The sequence below is a fragment of the Cynara cardunculus genome, assembly GCF_001531365.2.
Source record: "Cynara cardunculus var. scolymus isolate 2C chromosome LG 13, CcrdV1, whole genome shotgun sequence".
NCBI lineage: Eukaryota > Viridiplantae > Streptophyta > Magnoliopsida > Asterales > Asteraceae > Cynara > Cynara cardunculus.
This window is the reverse complement of record NC_037540.1, coordinates 1,558,393-1,581,161: the sequence shown is the minus strand read 5'-3', so window position 1 is coordinate 1,581,161 and position 22,769 is coordinate 1,558,393. Positions and strand designations below refer to the sequence as shown.

Sequence of the window (22,769 nt, the reverse complement as noted above, 5' to 3'; positions counted from 1 at the left end):
AAAGTCATATTATAACATCGACTGAGATAAAGAATAAAATGAAATATTAAAATCACGATGTATCTCGCTGCATTGCGCGAGTACGCTTCTAGTATATATATATATATATATATATATATACTTGATAAATAGTTATTAAACTTTTCATTTGGTTAGTTTAAAAATAATAATATTTAATATAACAAATATTTTTTTCTCTATTAAAATAATAAAATTTTAAAAAATTATATCTAATGTAACATTTAGTGACGTAAATGTCAGGTTTATCATCCACTTTGTTGTAACTCATTTGTAAACATTTTTCCCAAACCTTTTAACCTAGCGGTATCGTAGTCTTTAGCTTCTCAGAAGGTCAAAGTTTCAAACCTCACCAAAAATGAGGAAGATGTGTGAGTTTATTTGTTACATTTGCTGTGTATAAATATTAAAAAAAAATTCATGTCATGAAACTTTCCAAATAAAAAAAAAGTACAACAAAAAATTTTTTTGAAACTTTGTCAAGAAAAAAATTCTTCTTTAAATTATATAGAATTTAAGACAAATTTTCTTATATTTTAATGTATAAATATCAATAATTTTAACTTTTTTATATTAACCTTGATATCCAACCCGCTATGCAAGTCGGTTAATCTCAGGACAACCACCTGTTTTGCAAATAGCACGGAATCACTGCATTTGAACCTCTATGGCCATAAGTTAATTTTTGTTCTTCCTTGGATTTGAACCAGGAACCTTCTGACACTTTTGACCTTTAGAGTCCAAGGTCAAACCAATCAGAGACCACCAGTAACTTTTTTTTATAAGATATGTATTCACAAAAGTCTATAGATTTAATAAGATATCAAAGCCCAAATCCCTAAAGTTTAGGCAAGGCATGAGCATAACGGTATTACGGGATACATTACTAAAAAATAACTTTTCAAACTTAAAAAAATATAATTTTTTATTTCTAAGACAAAAAGTACACCAAAGAAAAACAGTTATTGCTATCTTTTTTATTATTAAAAAACTTTAAATACTATTATTTTAAATGACTTTTATATTAGTAAAATCAATTTTGATCTGCACTAAATACTATTATATTTTGATTACTAATCAATTACTCATTAGGACGGTTAAATCACATGTGATTTTAAATGCTATGAAAGTAACCTTCACAATGTTTTTGTTGTGAAGGTTCGAACTTTTTTTTATCTTCACAACGTTTTGCCGTGAAATTTCAAATGTAAAACAATAATCTCACGAAAACAGACTAGTCCCACATGAACCCCAACCCTATACACACGCATATATATAAACATATACGTATACATCCATATAAGAGAGATGTACACTAAACAGGTACATCCACATCCACACAAGAGAAATGTACATTATACACTACTCACAAGACCCTCCATTTATTTAATTTAAATAATAATAATAATAATAATAATAATAATAACAATATAGAAGAAAAGTTACGTCAATGTGACATTACACAATACTTGAAATTTTGGAATACCAATTATGGGTTGGGTTCACATAAGACAAGACTTTTCGTGAGACACGATTTTTACACTTAAAACTTTACAACAAAATGAAAACAGTCTTGTCTCCACAACATCAAGGTAAAAAAAAAGTCGAATTTTCACAGCCAAAACACTGTGAAGGTTACCTTCACAGTGTTCTGTTGTGAAGTTTCAAGTGTAAAAATCGTATCTCACGTGTCTCATGATAAAAATCGACCATGATAAAAATAGAATGACGTAGGGGCCATTTACCAAACGTTTTTCAGGTAAGCACTGCTTATGACAAGAGTCACCACCAGGGGCGGACCCACTTTAATAGATACGGTGGCACATGCTACCGCTTTGTTCCTCTTCGTAGTGTAAAAAAAATTATAGGGTCATGACAGGTGCTTCATGTCATTTTGTTTTGTGCAACCGTATATATCTTTAAACTACAATGACGACATAAGTTTCCCTTGGTAGAATTGGTTTGCATGACTTTACTCCCACCCCAGACTCAGGTTCGAATCTTGTTTGTCATTTTTTTCCTTAATGTTTAAATTTTAAATCCAGATTTATTATGTTTCTAAAAGAACCTGCGATAAAAGATTTGAATTTGAACAGGACCTCACATATGAAAAGCAAAGAACTAACCACTAGACCAATGATTGTTTTGTGAAAATATCCATATCTTTGTCTCATATAGTCAAATGGTGGCACCATTTAAAAAAAAAACTAGGTTTGTCTCTAACCTTATCAGGCGACATTTTCAACCATCCAAATGGATTATCAGTAAAAATTTGCGGTCCTTACCATGCTCATCTGGTAAGCATTTGATATCTATCGATTTCTCATGTTGGGGTTGGTTTTTATCCGGTAGTAAGTTGTTTCCTTTTACTTTTGGTAAAGTTTGAACCCTTGACCTCCTAGGAGGCCAATGACTCTTTGGTTAGTTTCGGGGTAGACTTACGGGTAGAATCGACATAAAACCACCACGTAGCGATCGGGGGAAAAGGAAGTTGATATTAAATATGGAATGATAATGTGCGAGAGGCTGAAAAGAGCAGGCGATGATGGGGCCATACCATATGTATATTTTATGACTGTATACCCCGTGAAGGCCTTGACATGTGATCCCAAATTGAAGGGCTGTTGTTATCTCTCTTTGTGTTTTGGTGTTTTTATTTTTCACAGGGTCCTACTCACTCACGTGTCCTTATTTGTCTTTCTTTCCTTCATCAATGGCCTATTCTTCTAAATTATTACTAACAACAAAATCCACTTCAATTATTCTAATCATCAATCCAATGGCAACTCTTTCAATCTATATGCATACATGCAAGTGGTTCTGCTTTATTCATGATCTACAAGTTTCCCTCATTCTTTCTATCTGGTTTTCCAGGTTGTAAATATTACCTATACTGGAAATGGAAGTGGAACTCCTAAAGCATCCAAAATGGTTGAGCAGTTTTGGAAAAAGAAATGCTGAAAAGCCACATTTACAACTGCACAAGCAAAAATATGTTTCTTTTCAAATAAGCAAGCAATCATTATGGAAGCTCTTAGGGTCGGGTTACGTGGAGAATAGAAATTATGGTGACAGGATCCTTTCTTTACGCTTATCAACATGGCTTCCATTTTTACACGATCCTTCGTCTATATATATATATATATATATATATATATATATATATATATATATATAGGTCAAGTTCAAGGGAAAACCGCAAAAAAATGAAATACTGAGGAACACTCTGGTAACCGTTCATCTAGACCGTATGCACATGTGCGTACAAGTAATTTTTAAGCAAATTATCCGGTATACACATGTGCATAAAACAAAAAACAGTTTTAATTACTTGTATGCACATGTGCATACCATCCAGATGCATAGTTACTCGGTTTTTCATTTTTTAGGGGTTTTCTCCTTAACCTCTCTCTGTCAATATATATATATATATATATATATATATATATATACACATATATATATATATATATATATGGGCAAGTGAAGGATCTAGACAAATACTAGGTTATCAACTTTCTATCTAGGCCGGTCTCTCCAAAAAATGATGCTACATTTTACTTCCTCCATCCTCTATTAGTTGACTACTTCTTAAACCTAATAATATGTAACAAAATTATTATTACTATTTATTCTACTATGAATCTAAAACCCACTTCTTTTCTATTCATAATATTCTACCTTTTTAGGTGATTATTTTCTATTAAATACATTTATATCAAATTTGAAATTAAGAATAGTTTATTCAACATTAATTCAAATCAAAACCATAGGTCTTAGGTGGTGTACTATATATCTTAATCGTCTATGATCCAATATTATATATCTGAATCGTCTATGATCCATTATTTTGGTAATAAATATACTTCTTGTACTTTTAAACAAAGCAAAACGTTGCTACAAAGAGAACCCTCCAATTATATTTGTGGGGTCGGGCATAATCTTTTACGTTGTTAGTATATGTTTGTTTTCATTAATTACACACGAATATCTCATGTTGAAAAACCGTTAAAGATTATTCAGTTTCATTTTCTATTTGCAGTTTGTGTAACATAAGCTAACCACTAGAGTTGTTTAGAAGTATAATCATCCTAAAAGGATCAAACAGAGAAAATAGGGTTGTTTCACGTATAATAATCTTGTCGCCCACAAACTTGAAAGAGGTCAAATTGTAAAAATGGAAAACTAAGTTGTACATGTATAAATTGGGTGTCCATTCTTGCATACTATTTTTTTAAGCATATAATATTTATATACGACAAATACTCACGCACATTCCTATCTTTTGGTGAGCCCTTGACCTCCTAGAACACTGTCACTAACCCATGTACCGCTAGACCAATGATCCTTTGGTTACCATATTCATCTTTATAAGCACGATGTTCATGTACTACAAAAAGTTAAATGCGATGGTTGGTTTAGAACGGGACCTTAAATGCAACGTTTTAAGAAATTTATACCTGTTAAGCTAATCATCATGATTAAGAAAGATGATTACCTTAAATCCTTAATGCTTGTTGATGAAGTGAAATCACAGGGTAAATTTGGTTAACCAATTGGCCAGCTAACCTGCAATAACATATTACCATGGGACCGATTAGTGGGACCATATATATAGAAAATCAACTACATTTCACAGAAAAGAAAGAAGAAAACTAAAAGTTAAAGAATAAAAAAAAGGAATGTCAAGCGCTATCAAACAATCTCTTTGCAAAGCTACATTACTCTTGAACTACCCTGCCTATATAAACACCAAACAACCTCCTCATATTGGTCATCTAAAAACACACACCAATCACACACACACCAGCTTATTAGCATGGGCGGTTTTAGTTTCGGAAAACTTACATTTGCACTTATCGTTGCAATCTTGGTATGGTCTTCGAGCATAGAAACTTGCAATGCCAGAAGGGGAAAGCATTGGAGGCATAGCAGAGGTACCTTTAGTTCTCTGTACAAGAAGAAAGGAAAGAATCAAGGGGGGCACCAGGCCTCGAAACCTAAACAAAAGCATCCGCTTCCGACCCCAGAAGAACCGGTGGCTCCTCCACAGAAAGGTTCGAAATTTAATGTGCTCGACTATGGAGCTAAAGGGGATGGTAATTCTGATGACACAAAGGTGAGATATATGTTATGTTTTCTAACAATGCACTTAAGAAAGTTTTGTATTCATGTTTAGAAGACCATACCATGTCCATATGTCGTAAATCGTTTAGGCACCATCTGTTCATTCATGGGTACCATTTCCATGATACGAGCGAAAAACGATAATGGGGCACACAATGGAGATGAGACGTGAAAGCAAATTGGGTTATTTAGCTAAATGACCTTCTGACGAGTATCTTTTAAATCCATGACCTTGTGACAGTTAAGCAATGGCATTCTCAAACCTGCCAGAAGGTCATGGATTTATAAAATACCGGCAATATTGGTCCATAATTTTTTGGATTTTCCATCCATTACTAGTTTTCACGTTTCATTTTTTTCTTTAAAATTCTTAAGGGTATTCATATTTGGATTCATTGAGATGGTTATTGTCCTCCATTTGCATAAATCATCACCCTAAGACCATAATTATACGTACACGATTTCAACATATCATGCATGACTACTTGCTTTTACCACATCCGCCACCTGCAAACCAGTTCTACTTCTTTTCAGCATAATAATTGAACTAAAGCAATCACAAAAAGGTTCCAAAAAGTAACTTTCAATTCTTTATAAAACTTCAACACATCATAATCCTTCCTCCATTCGCAAAATAAATACAACAGATTCTTTTTGGGAAAGCTTCAACCCACAATTATTATTTTTAACAACTAGCATTTATTACAAAATACAGATCGCATTGGTTTTATAATAAAAATATTCATTCATTTCATCAGGGGTATTTTAGATATATGACTGATAGTCTACATTTTCATAAAGTTTGTATTTATCTTTGGAACAAAGGAAGTAAGTAATTCAACAAACTCAGCATATACCACACAAGGATATCTTTTTGTCACAAGAATTACATTTGGTTGAATTTTTAACGCTTTATTTTGTTGCAACTTGTGTCGTTTGTAAAAAAAGACAGGTGGTTGTTGTATGTTCCCTTTATTATAAGGTGTATAAGGTCATAGAATAAAGAAAGAGAAGAAATTAATTCATAGAAAAAAAGATAACTGGAATTGGTAACAAAAGAGAACAAAAATAGGTGGACCACTTAGAAGACTCTCATACGGCAGTTTGCCTGGTTTAGATTCCCAACAATTATTGTATGCTGTCTAATGCAAACTACCAACTGTATGCCAAAAAGTTGTACTCTGTCAATTAAACATTTTAAGTATCAAAATAAGAAAAAACTAATAAGAAGATTAAGTACTAACACACCCTTGTCAGTTTTACCATTGAAGTAAAGTTGGTGCTATAATTTCAATTTGGGAGGATAATCATATATAATAGATAGTAAAACTGTAATTGAAGACAAGTTACTAACCAAGATATATGTTACTATGTGTTTTTGCAATGTAGGCATTTCAAGCTGCATGGGCTGATGCTTGTAAAGTGGAAGCATCAACGATGATCGTGCCATCAGGTTATCAGTTCCTTGTGGGACCCATTTCTTTCTCTGGTCCTTACTGTCAAAGAAACATTCTTTTTCAGGTAAATAGTGCTATCATAACACTTAATATAAGTTGTCGTAAGTTCATAAACTTCCCATTTGTTAGTTCAATATCAAATCAGTAACAGACATTACACTCAAAAGTTACTAGATTTATCAGGAGGATAGAAGAGATAGTTCCATAAAAGATGTGATAAGGAATTACTAATCTGAAGTCTAACCCAATAAATAAATTATATTGCAGCTTGATGGTACGATTATAGCTCCAACAAACTCAAAAGCATGGGGTAAAGGTCTCCTGCAATGGCTAGAATTTACAAAACTTGTAGGGCTGTCAATCAAGGGAAAAGGCACCATTGATGGAAGAGGCTCAGTTTGGTGGACAAAGTCGATACTTGATGATTCTATAGATAACGAAGAAAAACTACGAGTTCCACTAGACAATATCACAGTGACACAAGATCCCCAAGTAAATTCTATTTCTACCACACTTTCAGCAAAGAAATTGTTCAATTAAGGAATAAGTTAATACCCGGTTCATCTTACTAATTTTTCTTATAATTGCTTGTGGCAGGTAAGCAGCTCACTGGATGAGAAAATGCCTAGTACAAAGCCAACTGTAAGGATCCCTTACAAGAATCACAATTCATCAACATACTCCTTAATGACGATTTTAGTTTAATATGGCGACTATTTTTTCCTAAACAGGCACTGAGGTTTTATGGGAGCTTTAATGTGACGGTCACAGGCATAACGATTCAAAATAGTCCCCAATGTCACCTCAAGTTTGACAACTGTGACGGAGTTTTAGTATACAGTTTTAGCGTCTCATCTCCTGGTGACAGCCCCAATACTGATGGAATTCACTTGCAGAACTCGAAGAATGTGCTAATCCACACTACAGATCTAGCTTGTGGTAAATTATATTCTTTTCCTATGTTCGACTAATGAATTATCTATATTTCTTCAAATCCTCCCTCTAAACACCATGACCATCTGTCACAATGTCATGCATTTTTTATAAAGTGTCAGAAGGTTATTCTCCTAAATAACCCTTTTGTAAATTATAATCACAAGTGCACGAAAAGTTGGAGGAAAACAGGATCTATCATGAGACAACCTTATCCTAAGCTCTTTACAAAACCACATGCTTGAAGCCTTCCCTAATATATTCAGATTCATGGCAACCATCCATTCTTACTCACCAATTATCCACCAAAACCTATAGATAGTGACGAGTAATGCTTACAGTCAACAAACAAACCTAATCTAACAAGAAGTGTGAACCCCACACACCCAAGAGACAGTTCTATCACCTTATCCAAAACCCAAACCAACCCACCAGCACCAAAGCTTGTACACACACACGTAACAGAATATCCCCTTCTCTCTGTTCATGAGAGGCATTAGTAAATTAAATTACCACCATAAACATGAACCATCATACTGTAATTTTTTAGGTCACTGCATAGGAACTAGACTTGATGTGTTCTGAATCTTGAATAATGTTGTGCATAGGTGATGACTGTATATCTATACAAACGGGATGCACAAATGTATACGTACATGATGTCAATTGTGGGCCAGGGCATGGAATAAGCATTGGAAGTCTAGGAAAAGATGGCACATCAGCTTGCGTCTCCAACATTACTGTCCGCAATATCAATATGCATAACACAATGACCGGTGTTAGGATCAAGACTTGGCAGGTATAAATAGCAAGTACCAATTACTGTTCCACCAATCATAAAATTACATGAATCAACATGAAGCATCAAGCATTTCAAATAACTTGAAGATAAAATCTAAAACCAATAAAAAGAAGTTCCTCCTGAGAGAAAGACCACCATTCTGGATATAAAATTGAATGACGTGGAAAATGAGCATTAAAATGTTCGAAGAAAATAAAATTGTCAGGAACTTTATTATACTCACCTTACTTTCATTTGGCTAGCACAATACCAATGTCCAAATGTTCTTGTGCAGGGAGGGTCAGGTTCTGTGCAAGGAGTATTATTCTCAAACATTCAAGTTTCTGAAGTCGAATTTCCAATCATGATTGATCAATACTACTGTGACCACAGCAGCTGCAAGAACCACACATCTGCTGTGGCTGTATCAAATATTGCCTATGAAAATATACGAGGAACCTATACGGTAAAACCAGTGCACATGTCATGCAGTGACAGCATGCCTTGTACGGACGTAAAGTTGACCGATATTGAACTCAAACCAATGCCCAAAGGCTACCATATGTATGACCCATTTTGTTGGCAAGCTTTTGGGGAATTGTATGCTCCCACCATCCCAGAAATTGATTGTTTACAGGAAGGTAAACCATCAAGCAGCTGGGATCCTGATGAGACTGGATGTGCAGCATAGCCTATATATGATTGGTGCATCAACTAGTGAGGTCGGTGTAGTTGCTGGCCCCTTTCACATCATACAATTGCTTGAAAGTGAGTATATATAGGTAGTATTATACTACAGGATTGATTGTATTAAATGGATTATTGGTTCTTATTGTGTCAGTTTATACATTACAAAGAAGTTCTCTTTCTTTTCACTAGATGCTAGCAATGTATGGCAGCATCATGTCATTGTTGATAGATATGTGTGCCTAGTTACTTCTCTGCAATATAAAGTAACAACTTTCGTATGATTAAGCTGTGTATCGCTCTAATGTTCGCTCTCTAACCTATAGTATACAAAATCCCTTTACATGTGACCTTTGTCATATACACCCACGCTACAAGAACGTGTGAAATAAAAAGTGGGACACAAACTGACGACAACCTGAGTACCGCATGTCATAACTAACATACAAAAAACAACTAAAGGAGGGCATGCAACACATTATGCATGCCTTCACTAGCAAGTAAGATCTTAGGATCTCCTCATTAGGCGGTAACAATCATTGAATCTTCAATTGGAAAAGCATACACCAACTGAAAGGTGAGATAAGAGAAGCAACAAAACTGAGATCAAAGAATGCCATCTGGGGTTGGCTGCATTCAGATTTTTTATGCGTGCACTACAAGAAACATATTACACCAAAAGAGGTGTAAACGAATTGTTGGGAAATTACCAAAACCAAATAGCAACATGCTCGATAGTTGGTTCTCGATAAAACACAAATAACCCAAGAACAAATGAACTAAAGTTATGTATCAACATTCTAAGCGGAATAACAATTGACAATGCAAGATGATCAACCACTAAGTAATGTAAACAATAATCAACCCTATAAATGCAAAATAAAACATAAGAGAGGCACCGAGATTTTTACGTGGAAATCCAGAAAGGGAAAAACCACGAGCGAGGACGCTTAGAACTGATCCACTATCACTTTGATGATGATACACTTGAGAAAAGCTTACAGCTTACAATAATGGAGAAATCTATGGAGGGTTCTTGAAAACTTGGATGGCATGTTTTAGAGAGAGAGAGAGAGAGACTAAGGTTACCAAAAACCATATTCAAAAAGGCTTGCTAAAATAAAGCAACAGCCGATGGTCAAAAGCCCTTCCATGCACAAAATGAGTTTAGGCCACATGTTGGGACTTGGGCGGCATATGCCACATGAGAAAAAACCGCCCGGATCCTTCCAAGGCTTGAGCGACAATGGTCGCACATCAGGTTCGACCAATTGTGGTGGATTGAAGGCAACAATCTTCACAAATTTTATTATTACTTTTGATTCCCTGTTTCGGATGATCATAAATGATGTTTACAGTACATTTGTACCTTTTACTGGATTTTCATGAAGATTTATACTAATATACTTGTTGATATATCCGGTAAGTCATTGACACCCATGTATGTACTTGTATATATCCCTACTACTACAATAATCTTTTTCATTTTCTGTCTATTGGGGGGGCTTGCATTAATGTTTAGGGTCTTGCTATATGCACCCCTATGTATGTCAGATTCAGGTCAAAGCATACCTGGTTTTTATCGTTGCAGTTATTTAATATATGTTCCCCTTCATTTTAAATCTTTGCATTAAAGCTTCTGCCTTTTAGACTTAAAACTTGTCTTTGTTTTCCTCCCTTCCTTATTATGGTTTCCTCTCTCTCTCTCTCCCCTCCCCAGGTGGAGTTTATCAAAGTCGATTTGTTGATGAGGTGAGATATGAAGGCAACTGCTTCATATAAGGTACATGAGAATATTATATTTCTTCACCTTTTGCATTTGTACACCTTCAAAACATCCATGGTTTGTGTATAGGCTTGTACACTTGTCTCGTTTATTGATGTTGTAAAGTGAGAGGGAAGAGATATCGAGGGATGCATGGACTCGGAACTAGATTGATGGATCATTGTTTTTTTTAATTTAGGGAGTTCTAATTACCATGAGATGTCAATATATACATTTGTATAATAATGATGGTGGTTATAGAGAGAATAAAATGATCTTTACACCTAGTATCCTTTATATATATATATATATATATATACATATATAGAGAGAGAGAGAGAGAGGCAGGATCAAACGAGAATGTACCTATTTAAAGAACAGAAAAACGGACAAATCACATGCAAAATCACATGTGATTTTACATTAATGGTCAAAAAAAGTGTCTGGGTGACTTGTGGCTGCGTCTTTAGGTCGCGGGGCAAGGTCACCTAAATCACATGTGATTTTGTATGTGACGTTAGTGTAAAATCACATGTGATTTGCCTATTTTCATGTTCTTTTAAATAGGTACCGTTCTCGTTTGATCCTCCCTCTCTCTCTATATATATATACACCTAGTATCCTTCATATATATATATATATATCAACAATCAGCACTGAACATGAAATACACACAACGACATTTTCCTTCTATGTTTCTTATCTATAACATTAGAGTTCATAAAACATTACCTTAGTACACCATCATGTGTGATCCTTGAAACCGTAATCCTCTTTGGATAGCAAGTTTCACCCCAAAAAATATTATACCAGATCCCATCAGACGTTTAGCCGCAATCTCAGCCAACTCAACATAACATTACCAAAACTCTCCACATGAGCAAAGCCCGTACCTAAAATGATGAAATCGATTTGTATCCCTTACTACAATCTCCCTTCCTGTAATTTTGGATGCCAACTTCATAAAAGCATGGCAATCCCCACAGATTCTGAGATTCTTCATGATTCTTACAGGAGCAGAAGAAGGTAAGCACATCAATCCATAAACAAGAGCAAGTTTCTCACTGTGGTGCCTTAAAAGTTCTGCTTTCTGATTCTCTTCGACATTGTGCAGGTCATGTTGAGTCTCGCCTCTATAACCAATCTTTCTCATCTCTTCTAGCATATCCTCCAATCTTGAATAAATCTCACCAATTCTTGGATGGTTTCTTTCTCCAACCATAAACGCATGAACCTTGTCTTTAATCTCAATCCAACTCTTACCCCTCTCCTTCTTTACTTCTGTTTCCTTAAGAAGCTTTCTTGCCTGTATAACTTCATCCCACTGTCTATTTGCGGCATAAATGTTTGAAAGCAAGACATGGTTTCCGGCATTTTCAGGTTCAATCTCAAATAGACGTTTAGCAGCAATCTCAGCCAACTCAACATTTCCATGGACTCTACATGAGCTCAAAAGTGATCCCCAAATGGCTGCAGTCGCCTCAAATGGCATTTTGTCGATCAAACTCTTGGCTTCGTCAATAAGGCCTGTTCGACCAAGAACATCAACCATGCAAGAATAGTGGAAAACATTAGGTGATAAATTATGTTCTTTTACCATCATATCAAAGTAATTCTTTCCCTCTTTGACCAATCCCATATGGCCACATGCAGACAACACAGAGACGTAAGTAACCTCGTTTGGTTGCAACCCAATTTGCTGCATTTTCTCAAATAACATCATTACCTCCATAGATCGACCATGTCTGGAAAACCCGGAAATCATTGCATTCAGTAAAACAATATTTTTCTCTTCTGTACATGAAAAGACTAAATAAGCTTCGTTAATGCTTCCGCATTTGGAATACATATCTACAAGAGAAGAAGACACAAAGAAGTTTGCAACGAAACCCATCTTCAATAACACCGTATGCGCCTGAATCCCTTCAATTTTAGCAGCTATAGCAGCACAAGCAGCAAGAACCGAAGAAATAATAAATTGGTTAACTTCAACTCCAGTAACCTGTACTTTTCTAAACATTAACAAAGCTTCCTCATAAAGCGCATTTTTCACATACCCTGCAACCATTGAACTCCATGTCACATCACTCCTTTCGGGCATATACTCAAAGACCCGAATTGCATCTTTCAGTAGACTGCACTTGGCATAAACATCAAGCAGAGCAGTGCCAACAAACATATTTGTAAGCATGGATGCCTTAAGAGCAAAAGCATGTAACTGCCTACATTCGAACACTGCAAACTCAGCAGCACAAGCACATAAAACCCCCGAGAGTGTGAATTCACTAAATTCTTCCCCTTCTCTTTGCATCCGAACAAAAAGATCAAGAGCCTCTCTTTCCTGTCCATTCTGAGTATATGATCCCATCATGGTATTCCAGGAAACTAGGCTTCTTTCAGGCATTTCATCGAACACTTTACGCGCATGCTCGATAGACCCACATTTTGAATACATATTTATGAGCATATTTGAAGTTAAAGTGTCTGCCCATAATCCATACTGAATTATACAGCCATGACAAGCCATTCCTTCCATGGTAAACTTTTCTCTCGCGCATTTTTGCAATATTTGGTGTATACTAGATAGGCAAGTCGGGTATGCCCGCACCCACAAAGGGGTTTTCTCGGGAGTCAAGGTGGATCCATGTTCGTTCACGGATGTAGCTACGGCTATGGGCGACAAATTTATATTGCTTGAATCCAATGTTAGAATGGGTTTAGTGTATCTACGCACAGCTTTCATGTCACTGTTTCCTGGGAATCACCATGCGGGTGTTAGAAAAATCCAAAGGTTATGAATCGGGTAAACCCCACCCATTGGGTAAACCATCAAAACATATCATTTTTCAATTAAAGATAGAGTAAATTACATTTTTGGTCCCTACAATTCATAAAATACACTAATGATCCAAATATCGTGTTTCAAAGCCTAAAACGGTCCCTCCAATTAACATCATTAAACAAAAATCCGTTAAATCAATTATATGCCCCTCACGTGAAGGACAAATACACCTTTTTACCCCTATTTCTACTTTTAATTTAAGAAAATGTAAATAAATTGTTATATTTTTTATTTTTTAATATTTGTTTCTCTCTCTCTTTTTAACTCCTCTCAAATACAGAGGCCATGTTTGAAGACCTTTATCCTTTTAAGGGGATGTTTAGGAGTGTTTATAAAAATGATTTATTAACTTATTACAGTGTGGCATCGCTAATAAATACTTTTGAGTGTTTGGATAAACAGCTTATACCGGTGTCAAACTGATAATAAAGAGTTTTTGAATAAGTTAAATCATTCTAACTTATAATAAGTTGATAAAGACTTTTGTAAAAAGATATAAGTTGTTTCAAATAAGCAATCTCAAACGCCCCCTAAGTGTTTTAGTGATGAGTTTGAGATGAAAACCTCTCCATTTTTTGTGTGTTTTAGTTTGGTGTTGGAGATTTTTAAAGGCATATCTGGTTTCCATTTTCGAGTTTGGTTTTCGAAAGCAGATCCTCGGTTTGTATGGTTCAACGAAATTTAAGGGTTTTGAGCCCACCCCCTCTGGTTCCAGTTCACCGAAGTTGAAGTTCTGAGACATGAATTTGAACATGAAATCAATAAAGACCCCATCTCCTTTCACCAGTGAAGACTGCCTCATTTCTTGAAGCAACACATATGACTGTGAAGCAAAGACGAACCACAAATTCAGGTTTGCTCGAAATAAATCATCGCTCGAGTTATGTGCTCATGTATAACGGCCACTTCTTTGCGGAATCCGGCTTGTTGAAGATTATTAGGGTTCTTGATTTTTTTCCCTGATTTTGATTTTAGGTTGGAGTGATTAGAGCTATTGATGTTGTTTTTGCTTTTTTATTTTAGGGTAGGGTTCTTAAATATTTAATAAAAAGGTTGGATGTTTTTGTATGATTTTTATTTAGGTTTTGGTTTGAATGTTTTGACATAGACCTGAACTGGATTTGAATTTTGATTAAAGTTGGAATGTTTTCTTGTGAACCTAATTCATATCCTGAAAGTTTTTAATGGTGGATATTTAGATATTGCTCAAATGGCCCCTTCTCACAAAAGTTCGGGTGAAGACGGATCTAAGTGTTGGTTAGGTAAGCGTTCTGTAGTAAGAAATGGTGGTGATAGGTGATGGTGGTGGGCAACAATAGCAGGTGGCAACGGTGGATGATGAGTATGAATGTTTTCGTAAGTTGAGGTGAGGATGAAGATGAAGGATATGGGTAAAATGACCAAATTGCTCCTCATGTGAGGGGGCACATGACTGACTCAATTGTTTATATACATATACACACACAGGCGTATATATACATGTAGACGAATGAGAGAATAGGAGTTAAGGTGGAAGTATAAGAACGAATTTAGACCCTTGATCACTTTTAATCCTAAAACAACTCATGAATTGCACTTAAGAAAGGTAATTGATCTAGTGGTTCTATTCAATTAAGATTGAATCCAAGGGTGGATATCTCTTTTCACCATTTTCATCATAACTTTCATTTTCTCAAGAACTTAACTCTATACATGTATGTATGTCGTTGGATAGTGAGTATGCAATAAACATTCACGTGAAATAATTGCAATTACCAACGGAAGGGGTAGGGGACCTCTTCTACTCTTTATAATTTATGTCGACGGGCATACACGCATACCCAGAGAAAAGCATTTTATGTCTTTCAAATAACATATGAACAACAATTAATCACATTAATATCTTTTAAGATTCAAAACTCAGTTACTCAAATGTTTAACTTAAAACAGACAAATAAATCATGTAAACATAGTTGTATAACATCATAGCTAATAAATTAGGGCAAATGACTAATATTAAATTTGGGCAAAATTTTAAATTTGAATTAGGTCATGAAACAAAACCTAAACGAGAAAATTGAGAGTGATTGGGTGAGTGTAAAAGCATGTGAGATTGAGAGAGTGACTGGCTGGAGAAAACCTCAGAAGCCGAATAACATCAACCATGTAAGAATAGTGGAAAACATTGTGTGATAAATTATGTTCTTTTACCACCATATCAAAGTAATTCTCCCCTATTTGATCAATCCAATATGGCCACTCATAGACAATATGGAGACGCGTAAGTAACCTCGTTTTGTTTGCAACCCATTTTGTTGCATTTTCTCAAATAACATCATTGCCTCCGTGTATCGACCATGTCTGGAAAAACCCGAAAATAATTGCATTCAGTAAAACAACATTTTTCTCTCCTGTACATGAAAAGACTAAATAAGCTTCATTAATGCTTCCGCATTTGAATGCATATCTACAAGAGAAGAAGACACTGAAATTTGCAACAAAATTCGTCTTCAATAACACCGCATACGCCTGAAATCCCTTCAATTTTAGCAGCACAAGCAGCAATAACCGAAGAAATAATGAATTGGTTAATTTCAACTCCAGTAACCTATACTTTCCTGAACATCAGCAAAGCTTCCTCATAAAGCTCATTTTTCACATACCCTTGAGCTCTAAAATAGTTTAATCGCAATGTACCACCAGGCTAAAGAAGCGGATGTGAGTTTTATTTGTCGTATATAAAATCTTATACATTTTAAAAAAAATATCACAATCAAAGGGGTGTACAGAAATATCTTTACGACTACAAATAAGAATTATTACATTCATTTTTAACATATTTTTTATGTTACAAAATTAAAATATCTAATGCATTTAATAAAATATTATTTTTTTCTTTTAGATATTTAATTTCAAAGACTAGCAATGATAGAGATAATAAATTATTATTTTCCACTAATAAGTAATATTTTTAGAAAATTCTCCATACCTAGGGGAAATTTTATTCTCTCTCATACCTTCTCCATTTTAAAGAATGTTTTGGAAAAAACCGTTGGAGCAAAAGAGGACTAAGATCTTATTTTTAGAGCATTTCCAACAACTATGATAAAATAGAGAAAAAAAGGTATTTTGATATTTTTTTTATTGCTCCAATAGTCATACTATCCTTTATGCTAAAATAGAGAAAATATGTGAAAGATTGTGAAAATCTCTAAATCTAAAGAAATCTTTAAAACTCCATAGAAAAGAGAGAATAATATTTAAATTATGTCCATCAAATTAAAACTATTGAAGTAAAATGTGTAGGTGAGAAAAATAAGGTTTTATTAAATGTATTGAATATTTTAATCATATAATTAATGCTAAAATTTTGTTAAAATAAAGTAGTTTTTGGAGTTGAATGCAAGTTTTTCTAGATATTTTTATTTTTCATACTTTATTATAGAAAAATTATAGCATAGTTATTGAAGATACTTTAACAAATCCTCTAAAATAGAGAATATGAAGATTTTGAGCAATTTTTTTGTTCTAATAAATTCTTTAAAATAAAGAAAACATAAGAGATGGTGTAAATATCTCCAAATTTTAAAATGAATTTTTATTGTATTCTATTTATATGTACCTTTGAAATGAAATTTTTATAAAAAATAATATTCAATTAAAATGTATAAAAATATTTTAATAAGGAGAAAAACTTTTGGAGATGTTTCATTAATCGAAAAAGTCAAATAACTCGTATCCTACCTTATCCGATAAGATAGAAGAAATCGTTAAACCATTATTTGGGCACCGTTGTATAACACCACTTTCCCTCCATTTCCTTCCCAACCCCCTCACCACCGCTGCAGCCAGAATCCGGTATCCATGGCCACCGGAATTCAAGAGAAAGACCTAGTCACCATGAGGAGGAGAGTTGCCGCCGTCAGCAACCACCTCCTTCCTTCGCCCCATAGTTCAATTTCCCCCATCATAAGCTCGTCAAATTGCAGCGCTTCCATGAACGATAGCTATCATCGGATTCACGGTGAAGTGCCAAATCATTTACCTGTTTGGAAAATCGCTTGTGATGAGTCTGGGAAGGATTTCACTGATATTATATACGAGAAAGCTGAAGGAGAAGCCATTGCCAAGGTTAGTAAGTTTGCTCTAATTAGTACCACTCTTTTTCCATTATGACGTGAATGTAAAACCTATAGTTTCTGATCAAAAGTTTGAAATTAATTTAAAAAAATTGGAGGAAATCATGATGTTTATCAAATTTTGTGGCAATTACGACAAACAAAATGAAGTCAATGTTAAATTTGTAATATATTCCCTTTGATTTTGAGTTTCGAAATCATCAAATTTAAAGTATATGTCTAAATGTAGCTTTTGAATAGAGGTCGTATTTATGAATCCACGGTTGACCATGAATGGCATGGAGTCGTTGTAGGTTATGGTTTTTTGGCCTCCCCTGGATTCGAACCGGGGAAGATGAGATTTCTGCTACATGCCCTAGACTTAGGGGCCGTTTACCCAATTCTTATCGGTAAGATTCAATCCTTTCACTTGACTACCGGATCAGGGATGAACCAGGCGTTTTGTTGGTGGCATGTGCCACTGTTACATTCTTTCATCGTCGTATCAATTTGTTGTGTGTCACTGTATATATATAAAACTACCGAAGGCACAAGTTTACCTTGGCAGAGTTGGTTTGCAAGGTTTTTTTACCATATATAAAAAAATGAACTAACCAACAGATCAATGATGATTTTGAGAAAAATATATGTACATTTGTTTCTTATAGTCAAATGGTGCCATCATTTGAAAAAATTTATTGGTTCGTCCCTGTACCGGGTAAGATTTTAACCTATTAAAACGACATCGTACTCAAGATAAGAGCTGTCACTCCCACTTACCAGGTAAGATTCTCGGTTCTTGCCATACTCTTACTTGGTAAGATTCTTGGTTCTTGCCATGCTCTTACTTGGTAAGATTCTGCATCATTTCGTGTTCATCCGATAAGGTAAAGTGACCTGGTAAGCACTTAAATGGCCCCTTAACCTGGTGCCAAAAACCAAGTGGTTGAATAGAGGTAGTAATACTTTCACCAAAAAGTAGTTGTTTAGGTATATATCCTTCTGACATATTTTTTTAAATGCACGATCTTCTGACAAAGCTGGACACGTTATTGTGTTAGGAAGAAACATTCTTCTATTAAGCAAAGACTTCTTAAATCTGTTAGAAGATCATGCATTTAAATTTTGTGTGTGAAAGTTATTCTATTAAATAGCCCAAAAGGTGATAGCCATGTTAAACGTTATATAGAATACATAATGTAAGATTGAGTAAATTCTTACCTATTGTCCAATTTCTTGACCATTTCTATTTTTTGGGTTCTTCCCCATTTGTATTCTCAGATAACAATAAACAGACCAGAGAGGAGAAATGCATTCCGACCACATACAGTTAAGGAACTAATTCGTGCCTTCAATGATGCCAGGGATGATGGTACAATTGGAGTCATCATTCTCACTGGAAAGGTAGGTCCCCCTTCCCTTTAAAATATATAATATACTGCAAAACTCACACACACTCCACAATTTTGGTGAGGCATGAACCCCTGACCTCCAAGGAAGTTGGGATCTACCGGTAACCCAAATGTCACTGGACCATTGCCCATTTGGCAAGGTATCCCTTTTTCCTGGACTAAGGGGCTGTTTGGTTGGTTTTTCATCAAGTCTTGTATGGATAAAGTTGTCTGTGTGGATTAATTTGTCTTTATAGATCGGAAAGGTTTTGTTTGGGAGGTTCTTTAATAGATGGAAGGAACGTGTTTTTTAATTAGGAGGGGCAGTTTTGGAAAAAAAAACTTGGCTTTCTGTATAAAACTCTTCTCTAAAAGCTTACTGAATAAGCCACTTTCTATCCGAATAAGCTGCGAGTCTCATTAAGTTCATTAAACTGCTAACAATAGACCCTAATAATGTCTTAAGAAGCCCATTTCATCTTTATTTTGATCCATAATCATGTTATATAGAGGCTGTTGCATTCTCATATAACTCTAACTTTACATGTTACGGCAGGGAACCAAGGCTTTTTGTAGTGGCGGTGATCAGGCACTTAGAAGTGACGATGGTTATGCTGATTTTGAGAATTTCGGCCGACTTAATGTTCTTGATTTACAAGTAAGATTTTCATACAACATTTATTATCTGTTCCGGTGCCAGCAAGTTTCTCATAGTTTTATAGAAGGGCAAAATGCATCAAAATACAATGAATCTTATTTCTGATTTAGTGTTGCAGAGAATTTTTTTATTCATTTTGACCGATAACATGTTGATCTTATAACATCTAATACGGGATATCAAGTTTATGGTCCAATTTGCGGTGTCCCTTTTGTAAACATTTCGTAAACCTGTCATAAACAGGTACCCATGTCATCAAATGTTACAAGATCAACAGGTTAACAGTCAAAATGAATACAATATAGGAAATTATGGAACTTTGTTACACGATTAAGAAAGAAAATCTTCATTGCACTAAATAAGAACTAAACCAAACTAAACTTGTTGCATTTTTCTCTTTCTTTTCAAAACACTTCTATGTTAACAAGCCCCCGCCCCTGGCCCTGCCCCCATCCCTGGAGCAGCTTCCCCTACAAATTGCATTTGCAGCACCTTTCTTTTTAGGATGTTATCTGTAAATCTTGTTTCTTTTGCCACTTGACTTGATTCAAATCATCAAAATGTAGTTGATTTGACGAGTATACTCTAATCCCATTATAGGTGCAGATTCGGCGGCTTCCAAAGCCAGTAATAGCAATGGTAATTTTAATTGTTTTATAATTCTCGACTACGCTGATTTGTTCACTATGGTACGAGTAAAATTCTTTGTTGGTTCTAACAAGGTTGCAGGCTATGCTGTTGGCGGAGGGCATGTGTTGCATATGGTCTGCGATCTAACGATTGCTGCAGATAATGCTATTTTTGGTCAGACGGGTCCAAAGGTGAACCGGTTAATACATCTAGATACACTTGTAGCATTAATACACCGGGCCAGGTTTAAAGAGAACCATAAATATTTTGAGAATCTGGAGAATCAACTATTCATTAATTATTCATGATGAATATTGTGATAGATATTCATGATGAATAGTATAAACAAGAGGCATAGGAACCAAGGGGGATTATGTTTTGTGTCTAATTGGATGCGAGTCCTGTGGAGAGCTTCTGGCCTCTCGAAAGCCATAAAACATTTGTAATCATGAATATTTAGGGTTATTCATTATGAATAATTCATGAAATAGTTGGTTCCTATTACATTTCTCATTTGAATCAGCCCCTTAATACACCAATGTTTATATCTTATTATATTTTGCTAAAATTGTTATTCATTGATGAAGTTTAAGATCATCTGAAATCTATTTATCATCTAACGTTATTAAGTCAATTAACGACGCATCAATTGTTTTTGGTGTGTGCATATAAAAGGTGGGAAGCTTTGATGCTGGTTATGGGAGCTCAATAATGTCACGTTTGGTAAACTTTCATCTAAAAACCGATTTCTTTTTCCAGTCAGTTTGTGTTTTGATTAACAATCTCATTGTGGTTAAACAGGTTGGCCCTAAAAAAGCCCGTGAAATGTGGTTTTTGGCACGGTTCTACTCCGCTCAAGAAGCGGAAAGAATGGGACTGATCAATACGGTAGTCCCTGTAAGTTCGTTTTCCGAAAATAATCACAATTTATGTACGTATGCTTTTTTTAAGATCCAAAAACTCTCATTTTACATTGTCATCTAATTTATTAGCTAGTTCCTATGTCCCAAAATAAATGTTCGCAATAAAAATGGCACGCAACTTTAAGAATATGTAATTATTACACTTTTTAAATAACCAAATGACATTTTTATCCTTGATAACAGAGAGAGAAACTTTCTCTATCTCATAACTAAGGGTATGAGTATGGTAGAAGGGGAAAGTGGTAGTTATTTTGGGATAAGCTAAAATAGATTTGTGAACTTTTTAAATAACCAAATAACATCTTGACCCTTAATAAAAGAGAGAGAAACTTTTGCTATCTCATTGTAAGGGTATGGTAGAATGGGAAAGTGGAAACTTATTTTAAAACAAACTAAAATATAAATATGGACATTTTATTTTGGGATGGAGGGAGTAACTTTTTTTAACCAAACATGACTAGTTTATCAACTAACAGTTGGCTGCTTTCCATATATGGGTTATTGGCTAATGAAAAATCTTTAATCATGTGTTAGCTAGAAAAACTAGAAGAGGAAACAGTTAAATGGTGCAGGGAGATCATAAGAAACAGCCCCACTGCCATTCGGGTGCTAAAATCGTCCATAAACGCAGTCGATGATGGGCATGCTGGACTCCAGGTTTTCCCAGACCCGTTTGGTTTAACAGAATATTTTTGAATGATTTGGATTTCATGAAATGATTTGGAATCTTTGTTGTGTTTGGTTTATAGGATTTAGAATGAAATTGAATTACATTATTTATAGATTATTTATAAAAACAAATTTTAAATAATTAAAAGAAAAATTAAATTACCTTTTATTAATTGATATACCATGATATACCAACTACCCCATGGGATTTCATTGAAATCCTTGGATTTCAATTCCGGACTTTCTCTTACACCAAACACGGGATTGAAATAGAATCCAATTTCAAATTCCATCAAATCCCGCAAACCAAACGGGTTCCCGATCTTCTTCAGGATTTTTTTTTTCTTTTTCTCCTGTTTAAATACATTATTTATCCATGTAATTTTTATTCAGGAAATCGGAGGAAATGCCACTCTTATTTTCTATGGAACGGAAGAAGGGAAGGAGGGAAAGACGGCATACATGGAACGTAGGCCTCCGAACTTTTCAAAGTTTCCTCGACGACCTTAAATTGTGTAGGATAGTAGCTTCATTGTTGTATCATTGTGTTATAAATTGTATCTGGAATTAAGTGGTTGAGCAAAATGTATCAATTTTCTATAAAATGGTTTGTGGTAACTATTGTATTTGTTTTTTCATAAACGATAAGATTTTTTGATGCATATATATATTTATATACTAGAAGGGTACTCGTGTAATGCAGCGAGATACATCTTGATTTTATTGTTTCGTTTTATATTTTGGGTCTATCGATGTTATAATGCGACTTTATGTGGTTTTGACAAAAAAAT

The 22,769-nt window shown here is 34.7% G+C and overlaps 3 protein-coding genes across 5 annotated transcripts; 2 read left to right on the top strand and 1 right to left on the bottom strand.

Annotated features, from left to right (window-relative positions):
• The first annotated feature begins 4,796 nt into the window (after positions 1 to 4,796).
• Positions 4,797 to 9,291, top strand: LOC112524516 (polygalacturonase At1g48100-like). Its single transcript, XM_025134363.1, has 7 exons — positions 4,797 to 5,137; positions 6,535 to 6,666; positions 6,870 to 7,094; positions 7,200 to 7,244; positions 7,334 to 7,541; positions 8,144 to 8,334; positions 8,612 to 9,291. Exons 1-7 carry the CDS (start codon positions 4,838 to 4,840, stop codon positions 9,005 to 9,007), a joined length of 1,497 nt encoding a protein of 498 aa, XP_024990131.1. The 5' UTR covers positions 4,797 to 4,837; the 3' UTR covers positions 9,008 to 9,291.
• Positions 9,292 to 11,506: 2,215 nt separating this feature from the next.
• On the bottom strand, positions 11,507 to 13,518 carry LOC112525783 (pentatricopeptide repeat-containing protein At5g04780, mitochondrial). The gene has a single exon (XM_025136049.1). The coding sequence runs from the start codon at positions 13,509 to 13,511 to the stop codon at positions 11,628 to 11,630; it is 1,884 nt and encodes a 627-aa protein (XP_024991817.1). The 5' UTR covers positions 13,512 to 13,518; the 3' UTR covers positions 11,507 to 11,627.
• Positions 13,519 to 17,379: 3,861 nt separating this feature from the next.
• LOC112525494 (1,4-dihydroxy-2-naphthoyl-CoA synthase, peroxisomal) lies at positions 17,380 to 22,639 on the top strand. Of its 3 annotated transcripts, XM_025135644.1 has the most exons (9): positions 17,380 to 17,720; positions 18,989 to 19,111; positions 19,655 to 19,756; positions 20,357 to 20,395; positions 20,479 to 20,577; positions 21,062 to 21,109; positions 21,188 to 21,283; positions 21,844 to 21,966; positions 22,372 to 22,639. In XM_025135644.1, exons 1-9 carry the CDS (start codon positions 17,454 to 17,456, stop codon positions 22,486 to 22,488), a joined length of 1,014 nt encoding a protein of 337 aa, XP_024991412.1. In that variant the 5' UTR covers positions 17,380 to 17,453; the 3' UTR covers positions 22,489 to 22,639. The 3 variants fall into 3 exon arrangements, with proteins under 3 accessions (XP_024991412.1, XP_024991413.1, XP_024991414.1); XM_025135645.1 differs by lacking the exon at positions 21,844 to 21,966; XM_025135646.1 differs by lacking the exon at positions 22,372 to 22,639 and having other exon boundaries at positions 21,188 to 21,317; positions 21,844 to 21,960.
• The last annotated feature ends 130 nt before the right edge of the window (positions 22,640 to 22,769 follow it).

Coding starts and splice junctions, on each gene's coding strand:
- LOC112524516 (XM_025134363.1), top strand. CDS start 4,838: ATGGGCGGTTTTAGTTTCGGAAAACTTACATTTGCACTTATCGTTGCA. Junction 7,095..7,199: donor CAGTGACACAAGATCCCCAA/GTAAATTCTATT, acceptor TGCTTGTGGCAG/GTAAGCAGCTCACTGGATGA. Junction 7,245..7,333: donor TGCCTAGTACAAAGCCAACT/GTAAGGATCCCT, acceptor TTTCCTAAACAG/GCACTGAGGTTTTATGGGAG.
- LOC112525783 (XM_025136049.1), bottom strand. CDS start 13,511: ATGAAAGCTGTGCGTAGATACACTAAACCCATTCTAACATTGGATTCA.
- LOC112525494 (XM_025135644.1), top strand. CDS start 17,454: ATGGCCACCGGAATTCAAGAGAAAGACCTAGTCACCATGAGGAGGAGA. Junction 19,757..20,356: donor TTAATGTTCTTGATTTACAA/GTAAGATTTTCA, acceptor ATCCCATTATAG/GTGCAGATTCGGCGGCTTCC. Junction 21,284..21,843: donor TGATCAATACGGTAGTCCCT/GTAAGTTCGTTT, acceptor ATCATGTGTTAG/CTAGAAAAACTAGAAGAGGA.